The sequence below is a fragment of the Nuphar pumila genome, chromosome 11 (assembly GCF_984573655.1).
Source record: "Nuphar pumila chromosome 11, dmNupPumi1.hap1.1, whole genome shotgun sequence".
NCBI lineage: Eukaryota > Viridiplantae > Streptophyta > Magnoliopsida > Nymphaeales > Nymphaeaceae > Nuphar > Nuphar pumila.
Window position 1 is genome coordinate 94,165,286 of NC_143259.1, and position 25,769 is coordinate 94,191,054.

At 38.8% G+C, this 25,769-nt stretch overlaps 1 protein-coding gene across 1 annotated transcript in view; it reads right to left on the reverse strand.

Moving 5' to 3' along the window:
* Positions 1–516: 516 nt before the first annotated feature.
* LOC149822519 (uncharacterized) overlaps positions 517–25,769 on the reverse strand; it is a 32,991-nt gene continuing 7,738 nt past the window's right edge. Inside the window, exons 4-10 of the mRNA XM_089981604.1 lie at positions 6,044–6,161; positions 5,888–5,971; positions 5,677–5,800; positions 4,983–5,581; positions 3,638–3,780; positions 3,313–3,402; positions 517–813 (exon numbers count right to left, since the gene is read on the reverse strand). Coding sequence (XP_089837730.1) covers positions 696–813; positions 3,313–3,402; positions 3,638–3,780; positions 4,983–5,581; positions 5,677–5,800; positions 5,888–5,971; positions 6,044–6,161 — 1,276 coding nt within the window. The 3' untranslated portion in view covers positions 517–695. The remainder of the gene's footprint in view (positions 814–3,312; positions 3,403–3,637; positions 3,781–4,982; positions 5,582–5,676; positions 5,801–5,887; positions 5,972–6,043; positions 6,162–25,769) is intronic.

The window sequence follows — 25,769 nt, forward strand, 5'->3', positions numbered from 1 at the left end:
GATGCAATTTTCTATAAGCAAGGGCCTTCAGGTTCCTTACCTTGGTGTTTGATTTGTTAAGATATTTGATATTCTTCACCAGGCACAAAAACCATAATCTTGCTTGTACAACCAACCCCCATTTCATAGTCCCTGGATCAAGCCTATCTAAAAGTTTGGTATTCATCATAAATGTGGAATTCGTGAAGACCATGTTTGAATTCATGGAATCAGGTGGAATGTGTCCAGTTCCATCAAATTTTTTTCTACCCAAAACAGGGGAAAAGAGGATTCTAATGTGAAAAATCCAAGCACCACAAAAGGGTTCCAATTCTCAATGTAACCCATACAAAGAGAGTTCCAAAATGAGGCAAAGAAATTTAAGTCCGGGTTATCAAGGAGAAGATGCAACATAAAACCAGTATCCCTTTCTATAATTCCAACTAACTTCTCTGAAACAAGCAGGAACTTCTGAGATGTCAATGGAGTGAACAAGCTTGAAGTTTCACATGGTTACTAAGGGTGATGGAGACGTGAACAAAAGATGCATCACTAAACATTTTTTATTTCATCGCTCAACCAAAAGTTGACAAACTTAGATGAGCTAATAAATATATGTAATTAGAATGAAAGATAAATCTAACTGAGGCATCACTCTCATCTAAGGTTATAAGAAAACAAGGAAAATGTTAAGATGAATCCCGTTCTGTACAAGACTACCTTTGACTATTCTTGAGCTTGAGCCTCTTTGCCCCTTTCCTCTGCTGCTCTCTCCTCTCTTCCTCCTCAATGAGGGCAAGTTCCCTCTCATCTTCCTCCTTCGCAATCCTTGCACTATAGAAGCAAAAGAAGAAATGCATACATTAATCTGCTGGAGAAATCTATTCAAATGCATTCAGGATTCAGCAGAGAAAACAAAAGATTCTGTATAAATTCTTTCCGCAAGATTGCAAAGTCCAGCCTTTGATAGAAGCTATGTAACACGGACACTCCATTTGGGGTGTCGTATCCGTGTCGACACGGGTACCGCCACCAGATGCAGTGTGGGCGCGCTGCAGATCAGGTCCCGCACTGCATCTGGTCAGGTCCACAAAAAAACCGACCCGTGTTGGGTTTTTTAAAGAACTCTCTCTCTCTCTCTCTCTCTCTCTCTCTCTCTCTCTCTCTCTCTCTCTCTCTCTCTCTCTCTCTCTCAGCTCTCTCCACCCCTCGCAGCATCGCCTCTCTCAGCACCTCGCAGCGTCGCCCTCTCTGCACAGCTCAGGTACTCGTCTCGTCTTTGTCCCTCTCTCTGTCTCCCTCTTGACAGAGACCATATTCCTATCAGCGGATTGTCCCCTCATGTAGAGAGGGGTTACTGTTGATGATACTCTAGCGGTAATCATCTGTTGTTGTCAAACACTTAATAAATATTCCTATCAACGGATTGTCCCTCATGTAGAGAGGGGTTACTGCTGATGATGTTCATGAATTTGTATGACAAAATGTGTGAGGGTTGTATGGGGCAATAATCTCTATGTTTCACATTTTTAATGGCACAAAAGTGCTTTCATTAAGTGTTTAATCTACAAGGTCTTGGCTATTGCAGCTGCCACTTGTCTCTTTTGTTTTTCTGTTTAAACCAAGGTTGTAAGTATCATATTGTTATCCATATCGGTCAGGCCTAAAGTAATACCGTATAGTAAAATATCATATTTTTTAATACAAATTCCGAAAAAGCAAGAAAAAACAGAAAAAAATTACAAATATTCTAATATATATATATATCACATTAAACAATGATGAATTGCACAAAATACAACCATAAAATCACATATGAAGCATTTATGTCTCCATAAGCTGCTATGAATGGCATGCATATCTCATAAGCAGGGCACCGCACCCGCGTCGCACCCAGGCGGGTGCGACACTTGGACACAACTTCCTTTGTGTTAGGTGAAGTCAACCACACTGAGATCCATTTCTATCCAAAAGCAGATTCAGTTAGCCCTAATCAAGTTCATTTTTATCAATATTATATATATAAATACATAAATGCACACAAATACATATAGTGTCAACTTAAAACTGTTAAAAAAAAATTATATATATATATCCTCCCCGCACCCAAGTTTTTTTAAAGTGCCGCGTCGCCGCATCCGCACCCGCTTCTGCACCTATGTGACATAGCTCATAAGAAAAATGTAAATTGTGAAATAATAAACAACACTAAGCTAACAAGTCATCTGATCCATAATAGTGCATGTTTACGTAAACAAAAACAAAATCCCTAAGTGTTTCTCAATACTTAAAAATTTTACATAACCAAATTTTTTTAAATTCAAACAAAAATGAAGACTTCTTCTTCTTGCAAGAAATCAAACCCTAAATCGAGGACTCTTCTTATATATTTCAAAAAAAACAGAAAAAAAATGAATTGAATGCAACATAAAATACGTTAATCGTATATCGTAAGATACACCCTGTATCGGGGTGTATCGTAGGATACACCCCAGATAGGTACGATACACACCCGTGTCTCATATCGATTAGGCCCAAAGTAACGATATGTATCGTATGATACGGTACGATACTTACAAGGTTTAAACTTTAAACTAAACTTTTCTTTAAGTAGTACTTTAAACCTTTATAAGGAAATTATCTGACTGAATATATTTAGATTATTTAGATATTTCAGACTGAATATATTTAGACTGCATAAATATTTATTATTTAGATTAGATTCAGTTTATAATTTATTAATTTAAATATATTCAATTTATATTCACTATTCTGTTGTTGTTGTTGTTGTATTCTGTTTGCTAAGTACTAATTGTTAGGTATTAATATCTATTATCTATTTATCTGAAATTGGTATTAGCTTGTTATAACTTGTTTCTTAAATGTTAATTTGTTAGTCGTAGTTTAGTTGGTTGTTATTGAATTTTGATTCTTTGAATAAAAGTTGTTAGCACCTTCTCTTACTAGTTTAGTTGGTTGCTAAATATTAATTGATTAAATGTTAAATTAGTTTATGTTGTCTTGTTAGAATAATAGATTTTGATTTTTTGGAATTTATTTTATATTTATGTAATATATATATATATATATATATATATATATATATATACCTCTGTGTCCCCGTACCTACATTTTTTGGAATTGCCATGCACCCTCCGTACCCGCACCTGTACCCGTACCCATGTGACTTAGGATAGAAGGCATCATAACAATTCAGAATAACCAGGAATCATCAAAGCCCTTGTATCAATAAAGTTCTACCTGGATAACAGGACCACAGACATGGCTATGAATTTCAATTGATAGGTGAACCACCTCAAAATAATCTGTTACCTTCTCCTTTCTTCTGCTTGAATGCGGCTAAAGCCAACCTCCATGTCACTGTCATCATCATCCATCCCGCTGTATTTTTTAGGATCATACCTGTACATGATAAGTGAAAATCACAAACGTAAGAAGTCATAAAAAGGCATGGTAAACCAAGTAACCAACTCTTTGCAACCAATTCCTAAGTTGCAAATTTATATAGGGCAGTTCAGAGTCTTCAGACTATGAATGCCCAAGTTCCAGGACAGGTCCACCTTTTGATGAAAGCAACCAGCTTAACCAAACTTCAGACCCACTTTTCACCAAGAATGATACAAAAGGAAACACTCACCGAAACATTTGCCTGATCAAACTGCGGTAATCCTCTCCACCTCCTTCATCTTCATCTTCATCAGAATACTCATCTGCAGGCCTCTTCTTTGGCCGGCTGCTGCTCATAGGCCGTGAAGGAAGTTGTTTTGGAGGCTTCACATTCTAAAATGAAAAATTACAATGAGAGAGAGCAAATGATAAAAAACAAAGTTGTCAAAAAGATCCACATAGGGAAGGCAATCAAATGCGCACCTAGTACATGCCTAGGGATGTCACCGGGTCGGATCTAGGTATTACTGAATCCGACTTAAACGGATCTGACCTGATCAGATTCGGATTCGGATTTGGAGTATGATGGAAAAAGATAAAACCGAATCCAGATCAGACTTAGCTTAAAAGCCGATATTTATACTTAATCGGATTCAGATTTTAGTCGTCACTTTTTAATCGGATTTGGGTCTCAATGCAAAACTCAATACAGAACCCAAATCTGATTTTTAATTGGATCTGGATTTGGCTACAGAATCCGACTAATCAGATATGGATTGGGGTCAGATATTGGGTTACATCTGACCCGTTGACATCCCTATACATGCCCATTTGTATGCTAGTTCCAATTCCTGCAATATGCAATATGAACTTCGCCCATGCAGCGCCATGGTGAAAAGAGGTGAGATAATTTTATTCTCCCACATGCAAAGTTGTCGCTGACTTTTTCTCCTACAATCGCACCCTATACATACCCCTTGAGAGTTCAAAAATGACAACCCCAACAGTGTTTGTTTCAACCATTGGAGATTAATCCAAAGTTTCCAGGAAAGAAAGCAGCAATCGAAAAGCAATGATGGAAGCAAGAACTTTTCAAGTCCATGTGAAGTGGGACATAAAAACTGAATTAAGAAGTGAACCAAAAAGCATTTAGTGCTTCTCATACAATGATACAAACCACTGCAATGGACAATATGAAGTGTGTGAAAAGCATGCTTGAAGATGCAGAAAGTGCATTAAAAGCATGTAGGCATAAAGTAAAACATGTCTGCTTCCCGTGGTGCACCAGAGGCAAGAGAACCGTGACATGATTCTAAAGTAAGGTTCCAAACTTAGCGTGGCATTTCCAGTAGAAATAGATTAATCATAGACATCAGACAGCATATCACTATATTCCCTTGCAGCCAAAAGCAAATCTGAGGTAGCCAATGAAACATTTCCGCAAACTCAAAAAGATACAGAAGAAAAAGATGAAACCATGGACTGCCATCAAATATTAACAAATACGTAAAAGCCATAGACCCAAATTGTGCACCTTGGCTTCTCAGTGTCTGCGTATCAGAGTGTGTGTGTGTGTGAGAGAGAGAGAGAGAGACCTGTTGTTTTACAGAAGGTGGGCGTTGAGATGTTCCTGCAGGTGGGCGTTGAGATGTTACTGTAGGTGGGCGTTGAGATGTTACTGCAGGTGCACGTTGAGATGTTACAGCGGGTGGGCGTTGAGATGCCACTTTAGTAGATGTAGATGTGAGTCGTTCAGACATCATTTTATCAATTGGCCTCTCAGCCTTCTGGGGTAGCCTTCCCTGCTCTATGTGCCGCTTTTGGACCAGTGTTTGTTGCTTTGGCAAAGGCATCTTTGGTGCACCAACAGAAGGGTTACACTTGTTATTAGCATGGGAAGATTTCTTCTGATCCGATGTAACACCATGTGACTTCTGACCTGGCAGTGACTTCTGATACGTCACTTTTGTTCCAACAGGCCAGCCGGGTCCAGCACCTGTATTACTAGCGAGAAGTTTCCTAGGTTCGCCTGAGGGTTTAGGCTTGTTTGGAGGAGCCCCTTTTTGTACCCCAACCTTATGTAGCAGCCTTCCAGCTGAAACTGTTTTATTTTTATCACGAACAGCATTCGACAGGTTGGCAGGCTTGCTCACTGATGGCTTTCCGTTTGCAGTCACTTGCCTTGGCCGAGCATCTTAGACATCAGAGTGACCTGCATAAGTACTCCCCGTGAAAATATAAGAAAGAATAAACTCAAACATAGTGGACATAAGGGCACCATCGACACACCAGAAGTAGGGATGATTTTCTGTTGAGGTGGCCCCTCCTTTACAGGGGCAGGAAATTCTGCATCTCCTGACAACAAAAATGAATAATCTCTGGCTTCTTTAAGTTTCTGTATTTTCAACTTTGCCTGCAAGGATACAGTGATTCATTTTGATGTGAAATTTGCACCTTGTCATAGATAAATCAACGGAACAATTATTTATCGCCTTCATACCTTGTCAACAACTTTCACTGGCCGCTTACTTTCAGTAGACCTTATATTTGCATTTGGAGTGGTAATGACATTCTTGTTCTGCAGCTACGAGTATTCATAAGTTGGGTCAGCAGGAGAGAAACATGCAACAAAGCCAGCAGGTTCACATGCTCATACCTGTGAAGCAGCCTTTGGTCCAGTGGCTGTAATATGTCGTAAGTCCAGCATTGCACGCCTTTCTTCAATCACCCTTTTTGCAATAACAGGCTGAGAAGGTCCAAAAAAAGAACCAAAGCTGCAGAATACAGAACTTATCATTTTGGAATTTGGAACGACATGATCACTACAAATATTCCATAAATTTGAAAACGATTAGAAATAAACCAATGCTTAGATCCAGCATGATAACAGCCCTATGACATGCTGCAGCTATACAAGGACAAGTAATCGTTAAAAATCAAAGTACTGAACATACATTTCATCAAATTACAAAAGTTCTCCATTCTTCTCTATGTCAAGCTCAGACATATTTACTCAGGAAGTAGCTAATGCATATGAAGCCAACTGCTTGTCATTAGGATGCTATTTTAGGCTATGTCTCCAAACACGGATAAAAAACCATTTTGGCAAAGTTTTCCATTAAGAATATATAAGAGGATATGGTACAGGAGTAAAAATAGAGCATTTACGTGATTTTCGGCACTCCATCCAAGTGCAGAGGCAAGACTTGAACTCAAGAGTTGCAACCATCTGCATGTCACGGCCCAAGCAAGTCTCGGCAAGTGAACAAAAGGAAAAAAACAACTGCTAGAACCATCTCAAGTTAGAAGAGAATAAGCCTGGCAAGGCAGTGGAAAGGCTAACAAAATATTGGCCTTTTGTCCTCAACATGGACTGCTGCACAAAAAGAATAAGACGAGTCTAGCAGGATGTATTCAAGAATGCAGACTTGAAATAACTGAAAATACTTGAAAACACATCACCAATGTTGTGAAAAGAGTGCCTCAAGGTGCAAAAAGCACTGATATAGCGCAATTAGCCTTGAGGTGGGCACCTCATAGGCCATGAGGGATACACCTCAAAGTGAGGTGTGCTTCAGGCTATTTGGGTCCAATTGGGGTCAAAGCCCAAATTTGACCCAAAGGTCTCTCTCTCTCTCAAGAAGAAGAAGAAGGTGGAGGCAGAGGCTCCCCAAGTAAGCACCTCTCTCTCTCTCTCTCTCTCTCTCTCTCTCTCTCTCTCTCTCTCTCTCTCTCTCTCTCTCTCTCTCTCTCTCTCTCTCCTCCTTCTCTTCTTTCTTCTTTCCTTATGATCTTCTTCTTCCCTCCTTCCTTTTCTTCTTTTGTTCTTCTTCTTCCCTCCACGAATTCTTCATTTTCTTCTTCTTTCAGTCTCCTTCTTCGTCCCTTATTCTCCTTTTCTTCTTGCTTTGTTTAGTCCTTCCATGATGTACACCTTATGGAGGTGAGATAGGCTCCATGAACTCGATTTGGAAGTAAGGCCCTACCTTTCAAATCTGCTGAGATGTAGCTTCTTGAAAACAAAAATGAAAATGTTTGTTGTTCGTACTCATGACATAAAGCACAACCTATGTCACAGGGATTCGGCCAAGACAGGTGCCGCACATGCGTCGACGCGGGTGCGGCACCGGGTGCGGTCAACCCGACCCTGGGTGCGGTCAACGCACCCAGGGTCATTTTGGTCCATTTTTTTGGATTTTAAAAAAAAAAATTCTGTCCGCTCCGGGGGGAACCCCAGACCCCCTTATATATATATATATATTAAAAAATTTTGCCGCACCCCCGCACCCAAGGTTTTTGAAAGTGCCGCACCCGCACCCATGTGCACAACATAGTTCAAGAATTTTTAATTGAAAAAACAAGTTTAAGCTCTTTTTTTGTGTGTGAGAGCAAGCATAGATATGGATTATTATGTGTGATTTTAGTCATTTAATAAAGCTAATGTTTCAAGCAAGCAAGCATGCATGAAAAAACAGCTTGATGTTTGTTTAGAAAATAGAACTTTAGATGAGTTTTGTGTATAGGGTTGAGAAATTTGTTATAAAATTTGCTCTTTACATAACCTAGTTGTGTGCATATATATATATATATATATATATATATATATATATATATATATATATATATATTAAAAGTTAAAATTTGTTGTATTTACACATTAAAATGCACTTGTGTGTGTATATATATACATTGATTTAGTAATTTATTGATCTACTTCCTTATTTGTGTTTTATATGTAATTATAATTGTAATTGATTGTTTGTTTTTATAACTCTTTATTTGTGCGTTATATGTAAATTTTAATTGATTCTTTGTTTATACAACTCTTTGATTTTTTGGTCTTTGCTTATGAGTTATAATAAATATATATAATTTTCATTTGCATTGTTGCAATTGAACAATGGAAAAAGATGCTGAATGTGATCATGGAACTAAAGTTCCAAATCCCACCGAGGATAAAAAAACCCATAGGGTATGTAATATGCAACTACTGTCAGAGAGATTACAGGTGGCATTTCGAGGTTGAAATATCATTTAGTTGGCACAAGACAGTGTAATTCCATGTGACAAAGTTTTACCTAATGTGAAAAGGTTCTTTCAGAATTATCTATGGGATCATAAGGAAAGGAAACAAGAAGAAGAACAAAGTTAGAAATTGGTAGGAGTTTTATTTTGGTTCAACAACATCATGGCCGATAATGTTGAGGTCGGTGGATCAAGTAGTATGGCAAAAAAAACACAGCAGGACCCATAGACCAATTTGTACAAAAAGAAGCACGACAAACCATAATTAATAGTGCATTCAAAAGCGATGAGACAAAAGGTATATGGTGTGTCATAGGGAGGGTTTTTTATGCCAATGCTGTACCATTTAATCTTTGTAAGTCTATATTTTGATCTAATGCTAAATGTTGTTGGAAATTAAGAGTGAGGGTTCAAACGACTTTCTTACCATAAGATCAAAACATGAATTTTAAAGGATGAGGTACAATCTACACATGAAATGTTAAAAGATATGTCACATGGGTGCGGGTGCGGGTGCGGGTGCGGGTGCGGGTGCGGGGATTCGGCACTTCCAAAAAACCCGGGTGCGGGGGTGCGGCAGGGGCAAAAATGTAAAAAATTATATATATATATATATATATATATATATATATATATATATATATAATTTTGAAGTTTTAACAGTTTAACATTTAACAGTAAACATTGTCATAAACTCATAATATGATTCATCATGCATGCAGTATATCAACCTAAATATCAAATTATCAATCAAATAAGTAAAGCAATTACATAAATCGACCTAAATATCAATCAAATAAGTATTGCATAAAAGAACTAAATTACATACCAAAGTATATCCTGATGAAGTAATGAATGCTAATAATTTTCTTCTTCATCATCAAATGCATCATTAGAAGGAATACTGGGTTCAGCTAAATCCATGTTTGTTACGTTGAATTCATGTTCTCCCTCGAAGTCACACTCTTCTGGGTTTACATCCCAAAATTTGGATGTTCCTTGTCTGCATTATAAACCCAATTTGAAAATGATAAATACAATACAACTATATTTAAATGAAAACTAAGAAATAATCAAATAACTAAGAGAGCAAATTAGTACATGTATTCATCATTGCTTCGCGAAAGTAATCGAAGATTTGAATGAACATATACTAAATCCTCTGCACGCTTGCTGGTGAGTTTATTTCTCTTCATGTTGTGGATTTGAGAATATGTGCTCCAATTTCTTTCACAACAAGATGAACTAGCAGACTGCGATAGCAATCTTAATGCAAAACGTTGCAGAAGAGGTGTTTCTGATCCAAATGTTGACCACCATGTGATAGGATCTATATTATCTTCTTCTCTCGCGAATAATGCCGATGCATATAATCTCGAAGATGAAAATTTTCCAAACTCTTGTGTGACTTGATGTAGAAGATATGCTTCTGGAAAAAGTCTTGTCATACACATATTTCTATGTCTTGATAGCTCTGGGTCTAAATTTGGAGGGACACGACCAATACCACCAGCCCACCACTTATCTGCATAATATTTTGGATTAAGAGAATGTGTCATGCAATGCAAAGGAGTGTTGCTCTTATCTCATCTTCTGACTAAAATTGAATGAATATGATTAAAAAATTTGAATCATCCAATGCAGGATTTTTTTCTTCATGCATGAAAACTATAGCTTGTATTTTTTCAATCATATTATCCCACATTTCATAAACTCTGTGAAGCATGGGCTCATCCTTATCAACTTCTCTTAACATTTCCCAAATAGGTTGCGTAAATTGAAGGAAGTATACCACTATGACCCAAAACTCATCATCAAGAATGAATTTCTTAATTTCTTGAGCCTTCATATCATCATCAACACGATATAATGTCCAATTTTCATCAGTCACCATGTTAATCAAAGCATTCTTCACTCTTTTAATCATCTTCATCATCACAATGATGGATGCAAAACGTGTTTCAGCAACCTTCAACAATTTCAAATCAGAATGACTATTAAATATAGCATTAGCACGATGGTGGTTAACAACAAAATTCCTAATGCTTTTGACATTTCTTTCTAAATCTTCAATCTATGAACATAAAGCATATGCTTGTGAATTTTCTTCTTCTTTGGGGTTGCATATGCTCTTTAGGGCTAGATTTAAGCTGTGTGCTACACAGGGAGTCCAAAAAATATGAGGGTACTCACTCTCCAAACTCAACGCTGCACTTTTACAAACCGGAGCGTTGTCTGTAATGATTTGTACCACTTTCTGATCACCCACTTCTTTTATCACTTCTATAAAAAATCCCTTCAAATACTCTGCATTTTTATATTCCCCAGATGCATCAACTGCTTTTAAGAATATTGGGCCACTAAGCGAACAAGCAATGAAATTGATTAATGGACGCCTTTGAATATCTGTCCATTCATCAGACACAATGGAAACTCCATTTTGCTCCCATGAATATTTTTTAATTTCTAGCAACCTCTCCACGTTTGCCCTCTCTTCTGCAAGAAGTGTGGTTCGTATTTTTTCTAAACTTGGAGGCACATAACCACTCAAATTACAATTTGCCAAGGATGTAACTAAATCCTTCCAATAAGGATTTCTAGCCGCATTAAATGGGAGTGAACCAGAATAAAAATACCTCCCAACTTTTCTATCCAATTCTTCTCTTCCATATGTATTGAATGTTGCTTGTATCGTTCCTCTACCTCCTAGATTGACTTTTCTTTTTTTTCAGCATCTTCTTGGTGGCTTGCAAATGGCACACTGAGTGCAGAAGAATCGTCCATTGCCTTTCTCTTCTCATATTCTTCTTGTATTTTCTTGTATTGCCTTCGCATTGCCTCATCAACTTTTCTGCAAGCTGAAATGCCATGTCTTGGTATCTTCAACAAATGAGCCTTCACTCTTGTGTAAGACCCAACAAAATCTTTTTCGCAGAGCTTGCATCGAAATCTTTTGTTTCCACCACCTCCTTCTCCAGTTTTTGCAAGTTTATTTACATGTATCCATAGTGGCCCCACATCTCAATCCCACTGCAACTATCAGCAAAACTAGCAGCAGAACTCACATGTTGGGATGAGGATGACGCAAGTCCTTTCCCTTTATCGGTCATTTTTATCCTGAAAACACAAAAAAAAATACATTACAATTTTCAAATCAATTCGAAAACACAGGGAGAAGGGGGGGCTCAGCCCCTCCCCTGCCAACCCAACAAGAGAGCGAGAGCGAGGGGGGCTCGGCCCCTCCCCTGTCGACCCAAAAAAAAAACATATGGGGGAGGGGCTCGGCCCCTCCCCTGTCGACCCAAATAAAAAAACAAACAGATGGGAGAGGGGCTCGGCCCCTCCCCTGTCGACCCAAAGAAAAAAACATATGGGGGAGGGGCTCGGCCCCTCCCCTGTCGACCCAAAGAAAAAAACATATGGGGGAGGGGCTCGGCCCCTCCCCTGTCGACCCAAAAAAACAAATGGGGGAGGGGCTCGGCCCCTCCCCTGTCGACCCAAAGAAAAAAACATATGGGGGAGGGGCTCGGCCCCTCCCCTGTCGACCCAAAAAAAAACAGATGGGGGAGGGGCTCGGCCCCTCCCCTGTCGACCCAAAGAAAAAAACATATGGGGGAGGGCCTCGACCCCTCCCCTGTCGACCCAAAAAAAAAAAGATGGGGGAGGGGCTCGGCCCCTCCCCTGTCGACCCAAAGAAAAAAACATATGGGGGAGGGGCTCGACCCAAAAAAGAAAAACATAAAAGGGAGGGGCTCGGCCCCTCCCCTGTCGACCCAATCGACCCAAAAAAAAGAGGTAGATGGGGGAGGGGCTCGGCCCCTCCTGTGCCGAAAAACGAGGGAGCAGGGGAGGCTCAGCCCCTCCCCTGCCGACCCAACAAGAGACCGAGAGAGGGGGGGGTGCTCGGCCCCTCTCCAGCTGACCCAAGAAGAGAGTGAGAGACATACCTGCGAGCCGAGAGGAGGAGCCGAGAGGAGGAGTCTGGGCGGCGACGCTGGGGGCGACGGAGCTGGGGCGGCGATGGGAGAGCTCGAGCTCAGGGGGAGAGAGAGGAGAGATTAGGGCAAAAAAAAAATTTTGCCCTAATCCTCCTCCTTTTCATCGAGGGGAAAAAAAATTTTCGCCCAAAAATGTGGACAAAAATGACCCTGGGTGCGTTGGCCGCACCCAAGGTCGTGTTGACCGCACCCGGTGCCGCACCCGCACGCGATCCCGCGTCGCGCCGCGTCGACGCGGGTGCGGCATCTGTTTTGCCGAGTCCCTGTGACATAGGTTAAAAGAGATCGAAAAAGAATAGCCAAAAGTTGATTGCAACAATATGGTAGATGATTGGACATATGGCAAGGAAAGAAATTTAATTAATTTTCTTGTGAATAGCTCATCTTGCATTAGTGACATGAAAAAACTGATGAAAATTTGTGTAAGTTATTTGAAGTTAAAAAAGTTTGTTAAGAAAATGTGGTGCAATTCATTACACATAATGCACCAAATTATATGTCAGCTAATAATATATTAACAACAGATAATACATTTTTTTGACACCACGTGTGGTGTATTGTTTGGATTTGATGTTAGAAGATACTGAGAAGGTGTCAATTTTTAAAGATACAATAGAAAAGGCAAAAAAATACAAAATGCATCAATAGTCATGCATAGATATTAAATTTAATGAGAAAGTTCACAAAGAAAATAAATTTTATATTCAATCGTCACTCATTTTGTCACATCACATCTCAAGCTTCCTAGCATTGGCAGCCACAAGAAAAAGTTGAAGTTGATGCTCTTGTCTTAAGATTTTAGATCATCTAATTACATGAGGATAACAAGATTGCTCATATTGTTATTAATGATCATAATTTTTTTTGTCATATCATATGCAATTAATGTTACGTTGTTCCGTGAAATTATTGTGATTAGAGGATGAAGATGAGCCTACTATGGGATTCTTGTACAAGGCAATGGATATAGCAAAGGAGGAAATTTGCTTTGAACCTTGGTAACGTGGAAAGAAAATATAAACCTATTTGGGACATCATTGATAAACGATGGGATGCAACCGAGTATTTAAATCTTTAATTTCATTATGTTGAAAACTACACCCCAAATGGAGAAGTTATGATCATAGTTTAAAAACTCATCGGGTTGACCTGGTGACTCGATTGACTTGGCCCAGATGGCCTAGTCACTGGGTCAAAAAACATATGTAACTCTGTTATTACAAAACTCGGCCGAGTCATGGGCAAGTCAACATATATATATATATATATATATATATATATATATATATATATATATATATGAAATATAATATAAATATTGTGTATATTATATATAAAAATATGATTATACATGTATTAATAAAAATTATACATTAAATATATTATAAAATTATCATATAATATATATTATATATAATGTATTGGTAAAATACTATAAAATATAAATAGTATATACATATATTTATATATTTTATATAAAATATAAAGTTAACATGACTCGACCGAGTCACCGGGTTTTAAAACCATGGTTATGATTGGTTTATATGATTGTAATGAAAAAATGGTTTCTGATGCAAATGTTTGATTGAAAATTACAATACAAATAGATGCATTTAAAAAGGCAAAGGGGTAGTTCGGTAGAGGCAACCAAAGGAAAGTAAAAAGTCATGGTAAGTTTATAATTATGTTAATAAATATAATATTATTTTTATGTTTTGTTTTTTGTTAATTGTGAGATTATTATTGTATCATTTTTTTATTGTTTTATTTGAATGTAACTTGGAGATCATTTGGGCATGAAAATCATGAACTAAGGAATTTTGCAATTCGAATTATAAGTTTGGCATGTAATGCATCGGGATGAGTGAAAATAGAGTATGTACGTGACTTATAATTGCATTCAAAACAAAGAAATAAACTTGAACAAGAGAAGATTAATGCATTGGTTTTTGTCATGTACAATATGAATGGAGCAAAATATGAGAAAGACTACCAAAGAGCCAATATGTCTAGATCACATAGACTCAAATAATGAGTGGATTGTTGAGAATATCCAGTATTGGTTAGCGATTCTAATTGGTTGGAGGATTTATGGTTGGACCCGAACTTCAACATAAGAACCATTGAGCATATGCTTACTAAAAAAGTCACTTTGCATCACGGTTCACAAAGTGGTTCTAGGAAAGACAATACTACAAGGTCATCAAGAGCTCTAGGTAAAGCTATATTCATTTTACCTTGTTAAGAATATAAATGTATTTTTTTAATTATATAAAATCAGTATCTAATACATGAATTTTTATTAAAAAGAAAAATAAGTGATTGAGGATGTGAAGGAAGAAAGTGCAGCTGATGAAGAGACACAAAATGAGGATAAAGAACTTGTTTATATAGATTCCTCAAATGATGACATTGAAGGCTTGGATATTGATGATGACGAGACACAAGTAAAGCCTAGGGTCTAATTCATATCATAGGACTATAGACATTCCTATGTTTTTTTGGTCCTTCATTTGCATTTGTGAATGTTGTAACTCTCATTTTGGAGAGTTTGAGTTTTGAACAAATACATTAACTTGTGGTTGTTAATGCTAATACGCATTATATGATGATGACATGATGTTGATGAATTTGATTGTTAGTGATTTTGTGGCTCATATTTTATTTATTAGATACTTATATAGATAGATCAAATTATTGCATTAATGTTATTTTTACATGTTATTCTCATATTTTTCAATATTTATTTGAGATTTCCTATTTTTTATTGGTTGTTGCTTCGTCAATAAAGCATTTATATTATTTATTTGTATTTTATATATTTTTTAAAGTTTTTTGAGTTTTTACAAATATATTTTTTATGCTTACAATTTACACCTTCAGGCTTACACCTCACTTCATATTTTTGTGGAGCGCTTCGCTATGCCTCAATGCTTTTCACAACATTGCACATGACAAGACTTCATGAACTTTATCTACTGCAAGACTTACTCCACTTGATATATTAAATAAACAAGTCTTACCAAGACTTTTAATGACCATAAATCTAGACCCACTTGCCCAAGACCCTAGTCAGCCAAATTCAGCAAAGATTGAACTCTGCATAATCTCCATTCAACGTATGATACTGGCACTGATACAAATTGAGTGATCAGCAACTTCTTGAAACTAGAGTATGCAAGGAACAAAATCACATTGTCATGGATGGCTGCCTATTTGGATTAGTTGAATCTTGAACACTTTGAATGGTACCATAGATGTAAATCTAGCAGTTCCCACGGCAAATATGAATACATGATCCATATTAATATGATACAGATTTGTTCATGAAACCAACTTTATTCCATCACGTACAGTTTATCCTATATTTGCATTGCTGGATCTTGTGTGCTAGAATCGACCTATACAAGTATACAAAGATAGCATGTGAGGGGTGAAACTGACAACTGACTCTAATAAGATGGGCAACTGCAAGAACATTTTCACACAAACATGCATGCCTATAGTTAATGGATTTGGGTTTGGATCCATGGACACAAAACCCAAAATCATCACTTCACTTAATCCTCTCACGTCCCTCATTTCACTCCTCATTCCACACACCTTTCACCTCAGACCCTTTTCTCCCCTTTTTCCTCACCTACCCCCTCTCAAATCCCTTGTTTCACGCATAATTTTATGCATGCAATCACCATAACCCACCCCCCTTAACTCACTCGCATTTTCACTCTCGTGTCTCTCCTCTCATTGACCCTCCTCCATTCTCAGGCGATGAGAGGGGTCAATTCACCCCTCCCGTCCTCTCTCTTCCGGCGAGCAAAGACCCCCAGCAGCACCAGTCGGTGACACCAACCTATGCCTCAGCCGGAGCTCGATAGAGCCCGGCCATCACAGCTGAGCGTTGCTATCGCTGTCTACCCCCCTTTCCTTTCTGTGTGAACACGTTCGGCCACTGTCACCTACCTCCTCTCCTTTTCTGTGTGAACACAGTGTCCGAATAGCCATTGTCACCCACCTCCTCTCCTTCTTTTCACTATCACCCACCTCCTCTCTCCTTCCTCTTCTTCTTCCAGGTTTCTGTCAAGCACCCCGGTCGTGGGTGACTCAGCCCAGCCAAGCCGTCGCCCACCTTCCAGCTCCCTGCTGTCGCCTGACTCGTAGGCCCGGCCCAGCCAGTCGAGCCTCTTCACCTCAACTGCACTGCGGGTGGTGCAGATCAGCCCGATTCCTCCTCGCTCATCATGGCATTACCGGTTGGCAGGTGCGGCCTGCCAACCTCACTGTCGAACCACCGATGTTGTAGATTGTTGCCTCGTCGTTGCAACCCTTCTCCCTTGGTTGTCGCGAGGGGTACGATAAACCGCCCTTCATAGTGGTTCGCTCCACTTATCACTGTCCAGTGCGATAGACCATGCACGCACTCCTGTGCTTGTGACACGAAACCTGAGGCGCGTGTAAGACCGCGCCCGCTTTCACATCTGTCGGCAAGCACGATCCACATTGTGTAATCCTAGAGGGAAATCCCTAGGAATATTTTTGGGAGTTTCTGCTTCTCATAAAAACTCCACGGATTACCAGGTAGGATTAGTTTCACTTAGCATGTATGCATAGCCTTAGGTTGCAAGATTCAAAGTTCGTATATTTGTTAAGTACGAGTATTTTACGCACAAAATACCAAGGTTTTAAAACCCGTGACTCGGAACTCGACTCGTTCTTTATTGACTCGTGACTCGGCGGGTCAACTCGGTGACTCGGACCGGGTTTTGTTAACTTTTGATTTTAAAAGAAAAACAATATATAATCTGTCTGAAACCATGTTTTTGAGTAAACAGTCTCCAAACGTCTGTAAGAATATAAAAACAACTGCAAAGGGCTATAGAGGTTTGCTTGAATAATTGAATTTGATATCTATACAAGCACTTTGACTAATTCATGACTTGAATTAGAGGATTTGGTCACCATGAGTTCAGTCTGCTACTACCTAAGGTTCCTAAAATGGCCAATCATATATGCTAGCTTGTTTTAAAAGTTTTAATTCCCTCTCTAACAAATCCATAAATGTAAAACAGGGATATATGTGCATATTGAAAGTTTACAGAGTGCCCAATATCAACATAAATAAGCAATTTTCTCATGTATAAAACTATGCAGGAAATATATTAATGGCACAACTATTAAAAGACTACTAATATTTGAATATGTACAATGCTTGTTCACATAACAAATGGATGATGAAACCTAAATGTGACTTCCCATAGGCACAGTTGACCCGCCATATATAGTGAGAATCATTTCTTTAAAATATTTTGCTAGAATAAGTTGATAACACAGGGTGAACAGTAGTTCGAACAACATGGCGATTTTATTCTATGGATTTAAATGCTTTTTTATCTTTAAATGATTTTTATTTTCTTTTTTATACAAAATCTGGGGGTAACCCTTGTTAAAATATATGTACTTATATATTTCGAAACTGTAATTTGAAACTCAAAAAACAAATTTCAAACATCCCAAAACTCGCCCGAGTCAGGCCGAGTCAGGCTGAGTCAAGCCCGAGTTTTGGCAAACCGAGTTTGCCTTGCCGGGTTGACTCGCTGGAGGGGCGAGCCGAGCCGAGTCAGCCGAGTCAACGAGTTGACTCGGCGAGTTTTAAAACACTGCAAAATACATATGCATGTTTTGGATTTCATAGACTTGTTGATTTACATATTACGAAAATGTTGGTCATGCATGTTCTGTATTTCAAATGATACTAGATATTAACTATGCATGTTTTCGAACTATAAGTTGTTCAAAAAAATGAGTTTTGTTGCAGTGAAACCGATTTGCTTAGTTGATTATAGTTGTTTAATCAGATTTGTTTTAGGCATGTTTATAAATGAAAAATCAGATTGTCAAGGCATGAGTGTAGTTGTAAAAATCGAGATTTATAAAGTGTGTTAGCATGATGCTTATGCCTATGACATGATGTAGTGCATAATGAATGATGTAATGCATGTTGAATGATGCATGTATGTATTGCATAATGATTAAACTTCACCATGAAATGTAATATGCAACTGTTTCTTTTCAAGTGAATGTTCGAGCTCAAATTTGTGCCTCCTAACCTTGTGTATGGTCAACTAGATCGATATGGGTTGGTGTCCTAAAGTGGTGGCCGACAACCTTGTGACTGGTTAATTAAAATCATATGTGCTTGTACCTTGTGGAGGCCATTGATCTTCAAGAGAATTAATTAAATAATGAATGATATGCATGTTAATTCTCTTTTGGCTTACAATGAGAAGGTAAGCGGTATATTAGGCTTCGTGAGATTTTGTTAAGCACGGAGTGTTGCTTCCCCAGCCACGAAGATAGGGGCTAGCTACCACCGATGTCGCAGGGTGGTAGTGAGATTGTTTCAGCTAAAATTAAATTCAGATATATCACGTTGGGGGTGTTGGGGTCTTTCTCTCGACAGGTTCGTCCCTCACCCAAAACCAGAAAAGATGTGCAAGGCCAAAGTAATAAGACACAGATTGATTAAATATATCCTTGTGTTTCTAATCCAGATATTGTTTGTGTTTACCCACAGAATATTGTGAAAGAGAAATGAAAATGTATTGTGCATATAATGAGGTATGACATGCATCATCTAAAAATATATATATAAATAAAGGAATTATAAGTTACTCATGCATAAGGTAAATGTTTTGCTTGCACCGGTAAGTCATGCATGAGTAAGATTATTGCATATGATATTTAATTGTTGCATTACAATTATTTGTTAACCGGTTATGCACTGATAATTGTTTATTTATCATATGTGTATGAAAAGAATGTTATTTCATATATGCCCGTTTCTATGCATATATGTTTTGTCATTGTATTCTTAACGGGGCTTGTGTACATCTGACGCCTACAAAATTTCAGGTAAAGAGTAGTCTATTGGAGTTGTTGCGAGAAGCTGTGACGACATCGAGAGCCAGTCATTTTTCTTTCCCGAGAACTGAATTATGGATACATATTATTACTGATTTTGTAAAACATTATGGATTATTCTGAAATAGAAATACTCTATTTACTAAAATAAAAATTTTTAGAAATGTTATCTGCATTAAAATTCAGTATTATCATTATTGTATGAGCAGTAACCTGCCTAAGGTTTTAGACCAAAGTTAAAAAGATTTCGGCTGATGAAAAAAATCATGTGTTTTTCAGGTTTTAAAAGCCTTGGGGCATAACACCTTAGTTCTCTCAATCTTTCTGCAACTCATTCCACCACACCTGGGTTGGACCTCGAAGCTGTGTCGCCACCAACGAAACCCTATCATGCTCTAGAATATTGTTGACGACCCGAAAGCAAATGCAGAAATCGAGGCAGAGAGAGAGAGAAAGAGAGAGAAAGAGAGAGAGAGAGAGAGAGAGAAAGAGAGAGAGACGGTTGTAGGAAACAATTGAACATCTTCTTTGATTAGGGCTCCTCTCTATGTTAAATAGAGAGAAAGGCCAAAGCATTGAAATTACACGTAAGTCCCTCATTAGAATAAAAATTCAAATAGCCTCTAGTTTAGGAAAACTTAACCATAAAACCTCTTAATCTCAACACTCCCCCTCAAGCTGGAGCATAGATATCGATCATGCTCAGCTTGTCACAACAATGGGAGAAACTAGGCCTCGCAAGGGCCTTGGTGAAGACATCAGCAACTTGATCTTCGGAAGATACATGATCTGTGCAAATATAACCAGCCTGGATCAAGTCACGTACATAGTGATAGTCAACTTCAATATGTTTAGTCCTTTCATGAAAAACTGGGTTGTTGGCAATATATGTAGCAGCCCTATTGTCACACACCATCACTATAGGTAGGGATACGTTCACCTGAAGTTCGGTCAAAACTGATTTTACCCACATGATCTCAGCTGCGGTTTGAGCCATAGCTCGGTATTCTGATTCGGCACTAGACCTGGCTACAATAGTTTGTTTCTTACTTCTCCAGGTAACAAGATTTCCTCCCACAAAAACACAGAATCCAGTTGTTGACTTTCTATCTTCGATAGACCCCGCATAATCTGCGTCAGTGTAAGCAACAACGTCCAAGGAAGGATTTTGTTTAAATAACAGTCCTTTACCCGGAGATGACTGTAAGTACCTGAGAACCATCATAGCTGCATCCCAGTGAGCTTTGGTAGGTTTATCCATGAATTGACTAATTTTACTCACGGCTAATGAAATGTCTAGTCTAGTAACGGTCACATATAACAACTTACCCACCAAGGATCTAAAACTGGTACTATCCACATATTCAGATTTCTCATCGAACATATGAGTTTTGGGATCCATAGGAATGTTAGCTGGCTTCGCTCCTAGCATTTCAGTCTCTTTTAATAAGTCCATCACATACTTTCTTTGTGACAAAACTAAGCCCTCTTTGTTTCTTGCAGCCTCAATACCCAAAAAATATCGAAGGGAACCAAGATCTTTAGTAACAAAATGTTCCTGAAGGTGATCCTTTGTTGCGAAAATATCTTGGGCACTGCTTCCTGTTAATATGATGTCATCGACATATACCACCATAATCACAATTCCAAAACTAGTTTTCTTGATAAACAAGGAGTGGTCTGAGGCTGACCTGACAAATCCAAAATTCGACATTACCTCAAATAATTTTTGAAACCATGCCCGAGGACTCTGCTTCAAGCCATAAATAGCCTTATTCAGCTTGCACACTTTCTGACACTCCCCCTGAACCTCAAAGCCTGGGGGTTGTTGCATATAGACTGTTTCATGTAAATCTCCATACAAAAAGGCATTCTTGACATCCAACTGAGACAAGGGCCATCCATAGTGCACTGCAACAGAGAGAACGAGACGAATAGTGCCAAGACGAGCGACTGGGGAAAAAGTTTCAAAAAAGTCAACACCATAAGTCTGAGTATAGCCTTTTGCAACCAACCGGGCTTTCTACCGTTCAATTGACCCATCCGAGTTATATTTAATGGTATATACCCATTTGCAGCCAACAATATATGCATCAGTTGGAGGATCAACCAAGTCCCAAGTGCCCCTAGAGCATAGGGCATCCATCTCATCCTGCATAGCCTGCATCCATTTGGGGTCGAAGAGAGCCTGACTGTGATTAAGCGGAACAGAAGAGGCAGACAAAGCCGAGATAAAATTCTTCATAGATGCCCCAAGATTAACTTCAGAAACAAACTGAGAAATGGGATGAAGGGTGCACTGTCTTTTCCCTTTTCGCAGAGCAATAAGAAGATCCTCATCAAGAGCAGAAGCTTCAGTATGCTCAGAGATACTTACCTCAGGAGAAGGAGATAATGGGGGCATGGAGGTAGGTGGTAACCTGTGAGTATACACTATAGGAGGGTTTCTATATCGAGACTCCCCAGAGGATGGAGCCACAGGCTGTGGAGTGAACGACTCTAAAGGAAAAGGAGGAATTGGCAGAGGAAAGACATCACCCTGACTCTCTTGTAACCTTGGAGTAGTACTCGTGAAATATGGGGTAGACTCAAAGAAGGAAACATCTGCACTGACATACTTTTTATGGGATATAGGATCATAACAACGATATCATTTTTTATTCTTAGGATACCCAAGGAAAACACATTTAATAGACTGTGAAGCAAGTTTATCTCGTTCAGGACCCAGCTTATGCACAAAGCACACACATCCAAAAACTTTAGGGGGGATAGGAAAAAGAGGAGCCTCAGGACGGAGAATTTGGATTGGGATCTGTTCTTCTACAGAACTTGAAGGCATGCGGTTTATAAGAAAACCAGCAGTCAAAACTGCATCTCCCCAGTATGACGCAGGCATATTGGATTGAATCATTAGGCATCGAGCGACATTTAGAATTTGTCTATGTTTTCTCTCAGCCACACCATTTTGTTGGGATGTATGAGGACATGTAAATTGAGGTTGAATCCCTTTCTCAGAATAGAATTGAAGCAAGTCTTTGGATTTGAACTCAAGAGCATTATCAGTGCGAACAATTCTAACACACACGTCAAATTGAGTTTTTATTTCAACAATCAAAGATTTAAGAATGACAGGGCCTTGAGACCGATCTTTTAACAAGAACACCCACGATAACCTTGAGAAGTCATCAACAATGACCAAATAATAACGACACTGAGACCTACTAGGAATCCTACTCGGACCCCATACATCGACATGAAGGAGGTCAAACAATCTTTGACTCGATGGACTTTGACTAGAGGGAAAAGAGCTTCGGCAATGTTTTCCCAATTGACATGTTTCACACTGAAGAGAAACTGAGGGAGGTATATGAGAAATGACACGACGAAGTTTTGTCACTGGAAGGTGACCCAAACGATGATGCCACAAAAGAGGACTTGAGGATGATGTAACAGCAGAATTGGCTGAAACCTCTGGTTGGTGTAGGTAATACAGACCACCTTCCTCATAGCCACCACCAATCCTTCTCCCCGTCAGCAAGTCTTGAAAGGTGCATCCCATAGGATCAAAAATCACTCTACAATTTCACTCTTTTGTCAATCGACTGACAGATAATAAATTTTGTGAAAACGAAGGAGCATGAAGAACATGCGACAATTGAAGAGTAGGGGTAATAGACATGTTTCCTTGCCCTACAATTGGGGAAGAGCTACCATCAGCAAGATGTACCCCTTTTTGACCTGTCACAGGTTTTAAACTCACAAAGTTGCTCGAGTTTCCGCACAAGTGACCAGAGGCTCCAGAATCAATGACCCACCTACCACCTTGGCCAAGAAGGCCATCTCTTGCCGAGCCTGCAACCTCTGCACCAGGAGGCTTCGAAGCGGATGAACATACGGCAAGGAGCTCATCATATTCAGCCCTGCTAAGAGTTACAGAGTCATTGGAATAATTTTCACCTGGTTTAGCCCCTTGAGCCATAAGATAAAATGATGGGCTTGATTAAAAAAAAAGGTACAACCACACGTGCACCCAGTTTGCTGAAAATCCAAATCTGATTCACAACCAGCTATGCAACTGGCTATATCGAGTTTTAATTTCACAGATAAACCCTGAGATTCATGACCACCGACTGTAATATGACGACTATTCAGACCCAATATATCACATCCACCTTAACAATGAACTGCTATAGGCAGCATATCACACCATCACCAGAGATAGCACTAAAGACCTGCTCCACACTCCGCAGATCAACGACAGCTGATGGCCTTCACCGAAATACCTTGAAGCTTCAGCACAACTTTCTTCCAGACTTGACGTCAAACCTAATTCCAGATCAACGTCTAAAAAAAAACTTTTAGCAATCCAGATCTCCACCTGATCTGGTTCCACGAACATTAGATTTTTCTCTCCACCTTCACGCGACTTCAACCTTCACGCTATCTCCTGGTTGGGTCTTCAAACAATTTCCAGATCTGGCAGCAGACAACTTCAACTACAATAGAAGCAATATCAGATATGAATATGATCTGATTTTGAGAAATCTGACTTTGATAGAGAATATCAGATCTGAAGGAATATGCAGGACCACGACTTATATAAGAATCCCTACAGTTTTTTCTTTCGACAACCAGAACATTAAAGAAATGGCGATATAAGCAAATTAACATCTGTTCTCACAGCACTCCTGCTACTGCCAAAAAAAAACATATCACGACATAGCCTGCTGCTTCCACGAACAGAAATCGTTATTAACATTCTGTTTTCACATCACTAATGCTACGACCAAAAAAAAATCACGAACCAGCAAGAATCACGCCTGCTGATATTCATGTCCTGAAAGTGAACAGCCAAATAAGATCCGAGAAGAACTCGGCACCCAGATTCACAACCAATGACAGCATGTTATTAAAAAAAAATAATTTCAGGACTCAGCAGGGAACTTGGCAACCATATTCACGACCCACGATGACAGGTGCACGCAGAAGCATAGAATCACGACATCCAGAAACTGTCAGTTGTTTTTTTTCAGCAACAAACAAAAACTTTTCATATTCCGATCTTAATGACACACACTCATCGTGTCAAAGATCTATCATCAGAGAAAAAGGAGCGACACACTTGTTTCCACCTTTTTCAGTTTTATTTGAATATTTTTTTTTTTGAGTAGGTCGATCACGCTCCCGGGATCTACCGCTTTGATACCATGTTGACGACCTGAAAGCAAATGCAGAAATTGAGGCAGAGAGAGAGAGAGAGACGATTGTAGGAAACAATTGAACATCTTCTTTGATTAGGGCTCCTCTCTATGTTAAATAGAGAGAAAGGCCAAAGCAGTGAAATTACACGTAAGTCCCTCATTAGAATAAAAATTCAAATAGCCTCTAGTTTAGGAAAACTTAACCATAAACCCTCTTAATCTCAACAAATATAATGATACTTGAAGTAGAACCACACCGCATAGACCCAATCAAAGAATATCTTGGTATCCAAGGGATCATGAAACTCTGAAAACTCCACTTTGAACTTATAGGCATTGGCATGCTTGTGTTAGATCCATAGTCACAGATATCGCCGATATTTTGAAAATATCGCAATATTAACGCGGTACAATGGCAAAACGATATTAAAGTTAAAATATTGCAATATTTTCAAAATATCAAGAATTTATATATATCATGATATTATCATGATCGCAACACAGCAATGGTGTTTTTTTAATAGAGATGTTGTAAGGGTATTTTAGGGTTTTTCTAAAAAGGGGATACATATGTCTTTCTTAAGTTTCTTAATAGGTTAGTTTGGGTATAAAGTTTATACATGTTTTACTTTTGCGAGGGTTTTGTACTTACCTGTCACCTTTTAAAAAAGAAAGAAAAAAGAGAGAGAAAGAAAGAAGAATAAGAGGAAAGGACGAAAGAAAGGAAAGAAGAAAGAAGAATTTATGTTATATTATGGCTCATTTGCTTTATATTTATTTTTTTTTCTTTTTCCAATTTTTTTGTTTTTTATCCCAATATTTTCTCAAGATTTATTAGAAAACCAATAATATACTGATATTATACCTCACTGAGATATAGCTGATACCGATACTTGTGATTGTGGTTTGATCTTAGTTAATTGGGATCACGGGGCATGTCGATTATTCTGGGCTTGAGAAGGTTCAACAGAGTTGAGGTTAGGCTGGGTAGGCTTAGGTGGGCCATGTGAAGTAGAAATGGGTTGGGTTTGGGTATGGTTTAAGTAGGGATCATTATTTGGGTTAAGCAGTGTTATTAAAAAAGCACCTCAAGGCGCAAAAAGCGTGCCTCACCTCAAGGCGAGGGGCTTTAAGCCTTGAGGCGCACGTAAAAAGCGCAAAAGCTCAGAGGCGTGCGCCTCATACGCCTTGAGGCGCACACCTCGAGGCGAGGCGCGCCTCACGCTGAGGCATACAC